The sequence below is a fragment of the Emydura macquarii genome, unplaced genomic scaffold (assembly GCF_026122565.2).
Source record: "Emydura macquarii macquarii isolate MOO-44397 ecotype Brisbane River unplaced genomic scaffold, CSIRO-AGI_Emac_v2 contig_318, whole genome shotgun sequence".
Lineage (NCBI taxonomy): Eukaryota > Metazoa > Chordata > Testudines > Chelidae > Emydura > Emydura macquarii.
Genome location: NW_027130455.1, coordinates 3,556,571 through 3,569,696, shown reverse-complemented (window position 1 = coordinate 3,569,696; position 13,126 = coordinate 3,556,571). Strand labels below are relative to the sequence as shown.

Here is a 13,126-nt window from a genome sequence, read left to right as displayed (position 1 = left end):
TTTTTATACCATCTTTATCACCATGGTATCTGAGCACCTCCCAGGAGTGCATTAAGGAATGTCACTACATATTTGTCATGTGCTGTTTGGTCTTAATTAAGACAGTAAGTTCTTTGGGGCAGGAACTCTCCTTTACTGTATGGTTGAACAGCACCCAGTGCAATGAGACCCGGATCCTGACTGGAACATCTGGGTGCTACCATAATACAAATAATGAATGATAATATGCGTTAATGAGACTGTCACTAATTTAAACTTCTGTTTTATTAATACCAGGACTTACTTTTTTGACTTCATACTTAATGGCAAGTTTTAAGCGGCTAAGGCTGGGACGATCATGCTCTCCACTATTATGGCTAATTTCCACATCTCCGTTTAAAATAGCTTCCACTTCTTCAGTATTTCTGCACAAATCGAGAAGTCCAACTACAAAATCCTTGCACTGCACAGACAATTTTTTGTAATCATTCTGGAGAGGAAAAAAAAAAAAAGAAAAGAAAATTAATGGCTCTTTACACATAACACAAAAGAAACCATTTTACTCCTTCTTGTGCTATAAGATGACCTTCTGCATGGCTATTCATCAAATAGCCACAGGAGAGGAACAAGAACAAGAGCACTGGATATGTATATACTTCTTTTATTTGTTGATCTCAAAGTTCTTTACCAAGATTATAAATTAAATTCCACAATATCCCTGTGAAATAGATATAATTTTCCCCATTTTTGTGATGTGAAACCAAGAGCAGATAGGGCCAAATTCTCTCATTTAAATCAGTCAGTTTGCACTTGTTTAACCATGGAGAATTCAGCCCATCATTTTATGGATTATAAAGCCAGACAGGGCCATTGTAACTACCTAGGCAGACTTTCTGCAGAACAGAAGCCATAGAATTTCACAAAGTGGTTAAGCACTCTCACTGTAAAACAACTCCTTCTACTTTTTAGTCTGACGTTTCAAGCCATTGCATTTCCAGTCTGACGTTTCAAGACATTGCATCCTGTTATGCCTTTGTCTGTTAGATTAGCGAGCCCTCTGCTATCAAAAATCTTCTCCCCGTAGAGGTAATTACAGACTGCGACCAGGTAACCATTCAACCTTCTCTTGGAAAATCTAAATAGATTGTGTTTCCTTTGTCTCTCACTGTAAGGCAGCTTTCCAGACCTTGAGTCATTGTTGTAGCTCTTCTTTGAACCCCTTTCAATTTTTCAACATCCTTTTTAAAGTACAGCGCCAGAATCTGAACAGAACAGTAATGGTTTTATCAATGCTCTATATAGTGGTGGTAACAGCTCCACACTGTTACTCAGTATACCCCTGCTTACAAATCCAAAGCTAGCATTTGCTTTCTTAGCCACCACATCACACTGTGAGCTAAAGTTCAGTTGCTTATCTACTTTGGCCACTATGTTCTTTCCTCTGTCAACGCTTTCCAAAATACAGCTGCCTATCCCTTAAGTGTGACCCAGGTTCCTGAAGAATATAAGTTAAGCATTCTTACAGTGAGCCAGTGGCAGAATCAGGGTAGAATCTGGGAATGCTGTTCCTGTTTTATGCAATTACCAATTCATATAACTTGATGGTGTAGCCAAGGATAAAAGGTATCAGGTATATTAGGGTACAGAGATGAAATATAAGTATTAATTAATGTAACACAGGGCCTACATGGCTCAGGCCTGTAAGATATTTAGTTTAGCCAAATTAAGCCTTAGGACTTAGAATAAGTTAGCATAAGTCAATTAATAATAAACCTGCTGAGCTGGGCTCTTTGTGATATGCTGATGTTTTAAAAATAACTCCTGCATTTGGATAATGATGCCTACGCATATACAGATACCACAAGATGGCCACTGGTTGCCGGGGTGAAATTTTAGGGACTTTCTTAAGGTAACCAACCACCTGTTACTATGGTGATAAGGTGGCATAGATGTTATTGAGTATAAGGGGAACAATCAAGTTAGCCTATGAAAAATGGGGCACCTCAAAAGTAGTGAGGTGTGGAAGTTCAAATGAGGGAAAGGCGTTAAAATCTTCACAAATATGTATGAACCCCAGTGACTGTCAGTGTAACACATTCCAAGAGCTGTACCCCAGCCTGCGTGCCTTTGTGCGGAGGCGAGATACCAGAATGCCTATCCCTGGGGATGAGGATGAGGACTAATACTTTGGGTTTCTCTGCATGGCATAGTTTAATAATGCAAATCTTATGCATTCTGTTTTGGTCTCTCTCTCTCTCTCCTTCACCAGATTACTAGTGTGTATATTTTTTGGTTGGTTAATAAAAGTAATTATTAGTGAAAGAGAACTATGTAGTCTATATTGTGCCTCATGGGTTCTGCCTTCTATGGATAATCTTGCTACTGTAGTCTCAATGCTCACAGATTAAAGTTGGCGTCAACCCTCACTTTGGGGTGGGTAACTGGTTAAAGTAACCAAGTAACTATAGATAAGGCTACAAAGGTTCCCACTAGAGAAAGGGGGAAGTAGGGGGAGAATTGTGACTCACTGGGGTTCCTGTGGGGCATAATGCTTTCTGGGGCTAGTTCTGGGGTGGTGCAGCTTATTTTACACCCCTGACTCAGGGTTGCACCTAAAGTCATAATCTATCTGTGACAGCGAGCGGCCCTCAGCTCCTGTCTTCCTGCACAAAGAGCTCTGACACCTCCAGTTTGTAATCACTGCTGTGTACATTGTGCTCTATCAACCACCACTCTCTTACAGACACATGCAGACACATTCTATTTACAGTGTCATATGCTGCATCATCCCCTTTTGCTAGAGAGAAGAGATCTCTCCGTGCAGAAATCTCCCTTTACTCTGACACTGCTGGACCACCTCTCTCTCTCTCTCTCTCTCTCTCTCTCATTATTCTGCCCTTCCTTCCTATGCTCCTTCTCAACTCTAGCAGTTAATGGGCTAATTAGCTCATTTGCTCTCCTCAGCCCAGGTTGATCTACTAATTAGCCACTCCTTGCCTCAGTCAGGCTCTCTCCAGGGTATCTAACTGGATTTACAGTGACCAGAGTGCTGGTTCAGCTGCTGGTTCTCAGCACTCTGTCATATTCTTCTGATGTGCTCTGATGAAGTTAAAGTTTAAACTATGCACTCAGGCACTTTCCAGACCAGCCTTCCCACATACAGGCCCAGAGCTTTTGAGATGTTTACTCAGAACCATCATCCATCAACTCTGATGTCTTTAATGATTTTTCTTATCACATTTAAATCATAAAAGGATTAAATAAATCAGGGACTTTCTCCTGCTAAAACACCACTCCATGACATTTTACTATGTAAAATTTTAATTTTTATGGGTACTTTTATTACCATGACTGGTTTTCACCTTTCATTATAACTAATCCTGTTGCTCCCACATTCAACTTTTCTCTATTCACTTCTTTCCCTTTGAATTCTTCCCACTCTAGTAGCTGCCATCTGGGAACACCCAGGAAGGCAGGTGACTTACTTTTTCTGTGGTAAATTCAGGACTCTTTGTATTCCTATGATAATCACTGAGGACATGCCCCAATGTGCTTGTTCTTCACTAGTCCATAGGCCCACAGCTTGGTATTCCTTTACAACACCATACCATCAGTTTGTTACTTGGAGATTAGCTAGATGACTGCGTCCGCATTTCGCATTTAATTTCAGTCAGATGTTTGTTCAAATGGTGTAAAGAGCCACACACTAACATTTTTAAATAATGTCATCTATGTCTAGGCATCTCAGATCTGTCAGAAAGTGGCAAGGAATATTAATGCAATTTCTCAACAAAAAAGATGCCAGAAGCCAAGCATTAAAATTGACAATTTCATGATGAGTGGATAATATGGATGTGGAAAGCAGATGACCCCATTTTACATCTCTCAAGAAGGAAAGAGAGATATAAATATAAAACCTAAATTTGTAGCACAACAGATAGAATTTGTTTTGGACTAATGTCTCTTTTTAAAAATTTTTTTGTTCCAACAGGAATATATTTGAAATTGATGTTGTGTTTTCCCTTTGCCTGGAAGTGTCAGGAATGACAGCTAAAATCTGCGTTTACGCTTCAACTCCAAAATGAGCTTTTTCAGTATTGGACTGCTACTGTTTATGTTGCAATAGCTAAGATTATATCTGTATGCCTTTTTATAACTAGGCCTTGTAAATTGTTCTAGGCTTATGGCATTCAAGGACTCAGCCAAGGAACAAACATCTCTAAAAATGCGGATAGAAACAACTTGGCCTTGTTGAGTAGTTGGATTGATATATGTTAGCCAATATGTTAACTTCTAGTATAGGCAAGTCAGTTTTAGTTTTAACACATATTAGCTGGTTATTGTACACTCTCTAAGTTTTACCTCATCCAGCTAACACATTTAAAACTACAACTTGCCTTATCTACATGAGCATTTTAACATGTGCTACCTAAATTTTTAAAACACGTTTTTTCCTAATCAAGACAAGGCTTAAACAGGCACTGCGCCAGTTGGATAATTGTGGCGAGGTCCCCACTTGTAAGAAAAGGTCACAGTGTCCTAGCCAAACTGCAGTAAATAGAAAAGAACCATTCTGAATCACTGTATCTCTCTGGGCAGCCACAAGCAGATGACACTCCAAAAGGACCTGCTGGTTGTGAATTTGAGTAAGAAAAGATACTGAACACACACTCAGTAATGGAGACAGTGGATGCCACAGTCATTTCCTTGGTTGTTTCCCTCAGGCTCTGAACACTACCTCTATTTTTGAGGGGGTTGCGCTTCCCCCTTTTAACTTGTATTCAAGTTGTATTCAGCTAGACACTGTAAAAGTCTCTCTACCACACTGTTCAGGAATGAGACAGAGATGAGCAAACCACCTATCCATTTTAGGCACTTATATGGCCCCCATCACCACAGTAGCTGAGCACCTCACAGTCTCTATCTCATAAAGGTCCTGTGAGATAGGGTAATGCTATTATCCCAGTTTTACAGATGGGGATCTGGGGGAAAGAGAAGCCAAGTGACTTGACCATGGTCACACAGGAAGTCTGATCAGGGAATCAAACATGAATCTCCAAAGTCCTAGGCTCATACCCTCACCATGTGCCACCCATCTTCTACTAGTGGCCTGGGAGTCTAAACCCCGCAGGGCTTCTAGCCCATTATGTAATGCTGCGAATGGCTAAATCAGATCCCTTGCAGATGATTATTTTATGCAGCAAAACAAGTAGATTAATTACACTTATCATAATCTTAACTTGTCTAACTCCAAATATTGTAAATCGGTATGAGGCTAGGCAGCCAGTTATAAAGCCAGCCACATTTGGTGTAGCAGGGAATTTGACAGGCTGAATTTATGATGAATAACAAAAATATTTTTCTGTTCAGTTCTAAATTTACTGCCCTTTAATTTAATCACATCTCTTTGTTCAAATCTTCAGCAGCTGCTTAAGAGGAGGCAAGTAAGCATGTGAAGTAAGTCCCCTGCACCAAACAGCACAGACACACACTGTATAAAATCCTGGCCCCACTGAAGACAATGGGATTCACTGACTTCAGTGGGACCAGAATTACGTCAAGCGTGTGTTGTTGACACATACTCACTTCCCAGGGTTTGAGCTTACTGATAACTCAAACAATAAGAAAACACACAAACTCAATAAGTTTCCTCCTTAAGGTTTCCCTGCAGAATTCTCTCTGTCCCAGACTCTAGTTCCCTATCCCCAGAGAGATCAACTCCTCTTATATCCCAGCTGGAGCTCAGGAGATTCACTTACCAGCATAAATCCTGGAGCTCCAGACCGAGCCCCTAAGAAACCCTAACAAAACCACTACAAATATAACGGCTATCAGAGCCCCCCGACCTCATTTTCCAGGATGCTTGGAGTCGTGTGGAGTCAGAAGGAACTAGAACCTGTTGCTGAGGCCCAATGAGGGGACAGCTTGACTCAGACACATAGATTGTTTAGTTTCAGTTTTTGGTTTCTTTCACAGCTGTGAGATCTCGCTGCCTGGGCCAGGCAAATCCAGTACTGCAGTGACCAGCGTCCCACAGAGAGAGATCTAACCCAGCGCCGGCTACCAAGAACCAGAAGAGACCACAGGAGGATTCCAGACCAGGGAACAGTGACCCTGGTGGGAGCCGGGAGAGGACCCTACCCCAACCAGAGGTGAAGATAAAGTAAGATAACTTTTTGTTTAAACCAGCCAATACCACAGTGCTGCACCACACTGTCTCTGGACACTCAGCCTCAGCCTCCCATCTTCTTAACCCTGGAGCAGCTTACTTTCTCATCTGTGCAGGCTTAGCCGGCCAGGTGATAGTAGGGATAAAACTAAGGCTGTGCCCATTCCCCTCCCTTGCCTGCCCAGTCCCTGCCCACCTGTGCAGAAAGAAAGTAGCAGTTCAGTGCTATCTCCCCATTCCCCACGTTACGCATTGCAATGCTGGTAATCCACACAAGGCAATTAGCGGACTCTGGTGATTGAAGACCTCAATCCACAAAACAGGTACAAGTTACCTCACATAACCCTGCCAATGTATGATGATGGCCCTGTCCCAGAATGACCACTTCTAGGGGTGAGAAGGTAGCTGAATCTCCATGTTCTTTCAATATCTGGCAACTGCCAAAGAGAGTGTGAGCGAAACATCAATGTCTGGTGCTCTGCACCATCCTCCCTTATCATTAGCATTGCCCACATTGTTTCTCCTAGTTATTACCCCAGGAGGGGTGCACATTTAACTGACTTCTCTAATTCTGGACAAATCAGAACCTGTTGATCATACACTTACCTTGAATTCTTTTTCAATGTTTGCAAGCACAGCCAACTCATTGCTAAGTTCTAAGGCAGTCATTACCGGGTCTTCACTGGACAAGGATAGGTAAGCGGGGCTTGCCAGACCTTTGTAGGCATTGATTCTGGACCTAGAATGGCTGAAAGAGTCATGCCTTTGCTTCTGATTGCACTCACTGCATTTGCAGAAATAGTCATGTGGCCTTTCGATGCGAGCACCTTTTCTCAGAAGTGTGTGGACAATTTCATATTCATGGCAGTGAGCAGCCAGAATGATTGGGGTAACATCATGGGAGAACCGGGTACCATCTTCATCATACGCGTAAAAGTCATCATGCTGGAATTCTGACTGGCTGGGACTTAATGCAAGTCTCTTGCCTTCAGCGAATGCAGGATGATTCAGGATGGCTTCCACTATCCGAACGTAACCTTTACTAATAGCCAAGAGCAAGGCATCCCCAACCCGTGACAGGTTCTCCTTCTTCAGTAAAAGTTCTGTGATCTCCAGATGCTCACTGGCGACTGCGAGCTGCAAAGCATTCTGCCCCATATAGTCCACACAGTTCACATTTAGTGAGGTACATTCTTCCAGCATTTTACGAATCACGGGAATATTACCATATTCTGCTGCATCCAAAAAGCGCTCCTCATCAAGAGAAAGGCTTGTTGAACGGTCATTAAACATGTACGCTGGTCCTCGATTGGCCAGCCTTCTGCCCTTCTCCCGGAGTATGGTCTGTCTTCGAAGTGCTAGCCTATTCTCAGTACCTCGACTGCATGGAAAGAAAGATATCATTAATGCTTTCATATGCAAAAGGATGTGTAATCATTACAGCAGTACAGGTCTGGAATGGATACCTTTATTACTCTCTGCTTCAGTGCAGGATCCCATAGTTTACTCCTATCTCAAGACTCCACTTCTCTTTTCCTTACCTCACCCGCAGTTACCACATCTGAATTTAGTAAAAGAAACTGAACCTAATTCTGCTCTCAGTTATACCTGTGTAAACCTGGAGAAATTACTATAAAGACAGTGTAGTTACTCCAGCTTGGGAATCATGGTCTTTCTTTACATTACTTTCCATTATTTGCTTTTATTCTACAGATAACAGGCAAACATCTCATCATTTTACAGTACTGGGACTCATCATTTCTTGTCTCACATTTGTCTCATGTACGAGTGTTTGGTCCAGAAAATCAGCAAAGTAAGTAACATCAAAATAATTTGCACATTCTGAGACCTCACATCTCTGGTTAAATGGATAGCAAGGAGTGATGGTTCAGGAGCCAACAGAGGCACATGAGAAGTGATGGTGGACCCTTATCAGCACAGCTGACAACTCCTGTGTGTGGAAACCCTTGGTATTAACACTCTAAGCAAGGCTGGGGCACAAGGTTCCCATGTTAATATGTGTATAGTATATTGCTTAAATCCAGTGCTCTTGTTCCTTCAATCACCACTACATGAATAATTCCCATCTAATTCTTTGTTTTGATTTCTTCCCTTCCATTCTCTCTTGCTTTGAGTTCTAATGATTCAAAACACTATATAAGAGCTCGGTATTTATTATTATTAATTATTATTATTATTACTATCTGTAGCTGTTTCATAGAATCATAGAATATTAGAGTTGGAAGGGACCTCAGGAGGTCATCTAGTCCAACCCCCTGCTCAAAGCAGGACTAACCTCAGCTATATCATCCCAGCCAGGGCTTTGTCAAGCCTCAGCTTAAAAACCTCTAAAGATGGAGATTCCACCACTTCTCTAGTTAACCCATTCCACTGCTTCACCACCCTCCTAGTGAAAAACTTTTTCCTAATGTCCAACCTAGACCTCCCCAACTGCAACTTGAGACCGTTGCTCCTTGTTCTGTCATCTGCCACCACTGAAAACAGCCTAGCCCCATCCTCCCTGGAACCCCCTTTCAGATAGTTAAAGGCTGCTATCAAATCCCCCCTCATTTTTCTCTTTTGCAGACTAAACAAGCCCAGTTTCCTTAGCCTCTCCTCATAAGTCCTGTACTCCAGCCCCCTAATCATTTTTGTTGTCCTCTGCTGGACTCTCTCCAACTTGTCTACATCCTTTTTGTAGTGGGGGGCCCAAAACTGGACACAATACGCTAAATGCGGCCTCACCAATGCCGAATAGAGGGGAATAATCACTTCCCGCGACCTGCTGGCAATGCTCCTCCTAATGCAGCCCAATATGCTATTAGCCTTCTTGACAACCAGGGCACACTGCTGACTCATATCCAGCTTCTTATCCACTGTTACGCCCAGGTCCTTTTCTGCAGAACTGCTGTCTAGCTCGTTGGTCCCCAGTCAATAGCTGTGCATGGGATTCTTCCTTCCTAAGTGGAGGACTCTGCATTTTTCTTTGTTGAACCTCATTAGATTTCTTTTGGCCCAATCCTCCAGTTTGTTTAGGTCCTTCTGTATCCTATCCCTACCTTTCAGGGTATCTACCACTCCCCCCAGCTTAGTGTCATCCGCAAACTTGCTGAGGGTGCAATCTACCCCACTTTCCAGATCATTAATGAAAATGTTGAACAAAACCGGCCCCAGAATGTCCAGTTGCCAATTCAACCTGAACCTGGTAAAAACTCAACATGTTATCTCTCCCCCCGCTAAACCTTGCTACTTCCTTCCTTCACCATCCTCTCAATTATTCTGGCTCACAATCTTGATGTCATATTCATCTCTCCAACACTCAGGCTGTCACGAAATCCTGCCACCTCTTCCTTTATAACAATAGCTCTAAAATCTGTACCTTTTCTTCTATTCCCACTGTTAAAACCTCAGTCCATTGCTTGGCACTCTCTTGTCTTGACTACTGAAATGTGAAATGAAACATTCTGAACACTTGGGGTTGGGGTTGACAATACTACATTTGTTGAGAATAGCTTTATTTTTGCAGTGATTTCTCAGTACAAAATATATCCCATTTTCATTAACAAGAAAAGAGAATAATATGTGATCTGGGAAAACTAAGCTTTTAACCCCCTGCAGAAACTCATTTTCAAATTGATTTAGCCTTCTAGAATTACATCACTAATATGCAACATCCATTACAATTTTATGCCTTTTTTTTCTTTTCAGTTGTAGCTCAATGGCAATGGTGCTGGCTTTTTTTTTAAAAAAAATATTTTATTCCTTTATTACACATTTCCTTAAAATACTGCAGATTGCAACAAAGCAAATCTACATTATTCCTGAAATATTGCTTACTTGTGTACATAAACTCGGATGTTAAAGAAGACATGGCAAATATAAATCTCACCTCCAAAATTAGAAATGAAAACATTATCATAAAAAGGGAGGAAAAAAAATCAGACCATTAATGTAAGTATGGTTCTTATAATGCTTCTCTATCAGCCTATCTTATCCAGAAGTACAAATCTTTTCCAACATTGCATCTGTTCCAACTTGTCCATGTCACCAGTCTATAGATAGAACAGTTTTCCAAAACATAGCCACAGAATGATGTAATGTACTTGTGGCTAACAATATGTCATAACTATATACCACGACTGGTCATTATCCAAAAAATACAAACAAAGCAGTCCAATTATAAGATTATTGATGACATTTAGGGCTATGACTATGTACTCATACAAGGGAAAAAGAGAGTAAGAATTCTGCCTATGCTTCTACATGGGCGACATGGACAATGGGTTCAGATGCAATGGAGAAAACAGGACTACTCATCTCAGTGTTAAATAAAAGGTTAACCTGGTTGAAAATTTTCCATTGAAAACTTGTTTGACCGAAAATGACTTTTTGTCTAAATGTAAACTTTTATGGGAAGCATCCATTTTTAACTACATTTTTCAGATTTAAAAAAAAATCCCACAACTTGACAATGAAAATGTTGTGGGTTTGGGGCATATTTTTTTTCATTTCTTCAACAATCCCCCAAAACAAAATTCAAAGAAAAATTTCAATGAAAACAATTTATTTGTTTTTGTTGAAAATTTTCAAGGGAAAAAATTCTCACCCAGGAAAAGACAGATGTTTGAGAAATCATAGCAACAGGAAGATGTTACACAATTTGGCAAGAATATGTATATTGGTGGAGAAGGAAGAGAAGAGGCAATGGAAATAAGAATAATAAGAAAAATGACAACATTTGACTTCTATAACACCTGAGATTGTGAGCCTAAAGGAGAGGAGTGGAGTTGCCAGCAATGGTAGAGAATGTTGAAATGGGGCAAAGGAAGGGATGGAAGGTTTAATTTTAGATATGCTATGTTCAAGGTGGCAGCGGCACATGCAAGGAGACCTTTGGGAAACCATTGTAGGTCAGGTGTGCAAGCCTGGGCAAAAGAGGTGTGGGGTCAAGAGTAAAGAGGTAGAACTGGGAATGATGCAGATATGAATGGTAGCTGAAACCATGAGAATGGATGAGATTGCCTTGGGAGAGAACAGAGAGACAAGGGGCAAAGGTTGGAAGAATTCAGATTCCCAAGGGACAACAGAGAGAGGGAGTGGTACCACTTAAAATGATGAAAAAGGTAAGAGAAGCCAGGAGAGCAGAGTGTAACATGAAATGCCAACACATCCCTGGGATTTGCTTGGTGGATTTTAGTGATCTTGGAAACAGCAGGAGCTGGAACAGAGAGAGCCAAAGACACAGTTGGAAAGGGGAAAATCTAGGCAGAGGGAATAGACAACAAACTCCAGAATTTTAGGAGACAAGGAAAGGAGGCAAATACAGTAGTAGTTGGAAAGAGATTTTTTTCAGGGAACACAAGAGCATACTGTCACAGGGTCAGACCAGATGGCTACCGGAGAGTGCTATTACTATTTGAATTCCGGAAGATGGGCAGGCACAAGCCTGTCCACCGCTAAAGGCCTCCCCTCCAGCCTAAGGGGAGGAGAGTCACTGGGCCGGGACTCAACTAATTGCAGGGGGCAACAAATGAAAAAAACAGGAACGGGCATGGGGGTCAAAGGATCAAACAGAGGGAACTGGAAGGGGACACCAAGCACAGAACCCTGGAGAGCTCCCACTGCTCCCTGAAGGCATCTAGGGAGCCAGCGGACGCTGCCCAGAGGAACTCTGCCCAGATGTGTGAACGGACGGAAGAACAGAAATAGGCCCCACAGTCGCAGAGCACCCCCTTAGCCAACCTCCTCTCCCTGGTCTTGTAGATGGCTAATTTGGCCAGGGCTAGGAGGAGGTTGATGAGGCGATCCCGCAACTTTGTGGGGCCATGGATGTGGTGAGCATATAGAAACAGGTGTGAGGAAAAGTGCAGCAAGAACCTCAGCAAGAGGTTCTGGAGGATCCGGAACAGGGGCTGCAGCCTGGTGCACTCGACGTAGACATGCACCAGGGTCTATCTCACGCTGCAGAAGGGGCAGATGTCGGGGTGAGGGCTGAACCATGCCAAGTATACCCCCGTGTTTATGGCTCTGTGGAGGAGCCACCAAGTGATATCCCCAGCGGGCCATGGGGTCAGGGTGGAATAGGGTCCTGGACCACAAGGAGTATGTTGTCAACGTACGCTGACAGGACCAGCCTCAGCTTTGACTCGGTGGAGGAGACAGAAGAAGGGCTCGATGGCCAGAGCATACAGCTAGCCTTGATGCACTCCTCGCCCGAAGCTGACCAGTTCAGTGAGGATCCAGTGGAGCCTGACCAGGTACTCTGTGGAGGCGTACAGCACCTGGAGAAAGCCCACGAAATGGGGCCCAAAGCCAAATGCCTACAGGGTGCCTAGAAGATACCCACGTTCCATCCTGTCAAATGCCTTCTCCTGGTCCATGGACAGGAGGGCGAATGACAGACCATCCCTACACCCAAGCTCCAAGAGGTCCCGAACCAAATAGAGGTTGTCAAAGATGGTACAGCCTGGGACGGTGTAGGTCTGGTCAGGATGGACTACGTCCTTCAGCACAGACCCCAGCCTCAGCGAGATGGCCTTGGCTATGATTTTATAGTCTATGCTGAGAAGCGAGACGGGATGTCATTTCCGAAGGTCACGGAGGTCCCCCTTCTTGGGCAGCAAGGTGAGCATGGCACGCCTGCATGAGAGGAGAAGCACTCCACTGCCTTCGGACTCGGCCCAGAGGATGGCGAGGTCCAGGTCAAGGACGTCCCAGAACACAGGGTAGAACTCCACGGTCAGCCCGTCCATGCCTGGAGATTTATTCGTGGGCATGAGATGGAGGGCTTCTGAGAACTCAGCCAGAGTAAGAGATAGCCCCAGCTGGTCCGCTCATCTGGGCATGACAGAGCAGCCACCCCTGCATCCTGAGCGGAGATGGAGAGAGGCACAGGAGGAGGAGGAGGAGGAGCAGTCATGGGGGCCAGGCAGTCAGGGTCGCTGGCGGTGGCAGGGCTGGCACCTTCCAGGACTTTGG

The 13,126-nt window shown here is 43.3% G+C and overlaps 1 protein-coding gene across 1 annotated transcript in view; it reads right to left on the bottom strand.

The window, feature by feature from the left end:
- TRPC6 (transient receptor potential cation channel subfamily C member 6) overlaps positions 1–13,126 on the bottom strand; it is a 121,609-nt gene that overhangs the window by 42,375 nt on the left and 66,108 nt on the right. Inside the window, exons 2-3 of the mRNA XM_067567501.1 lie at positions 6,755–7,529; positions 284–469 (exon numbers count right to left, since the gene is read on the bottom strand). Coding sequence (XP_067423602.1) covers positions 284–469; positions 6,755–7,529 — 961 coding nt within the window. The remainder of the gene's footprint in view (positions 1–283; positions 470–6,754; positions 7,530–13,126) is intronic.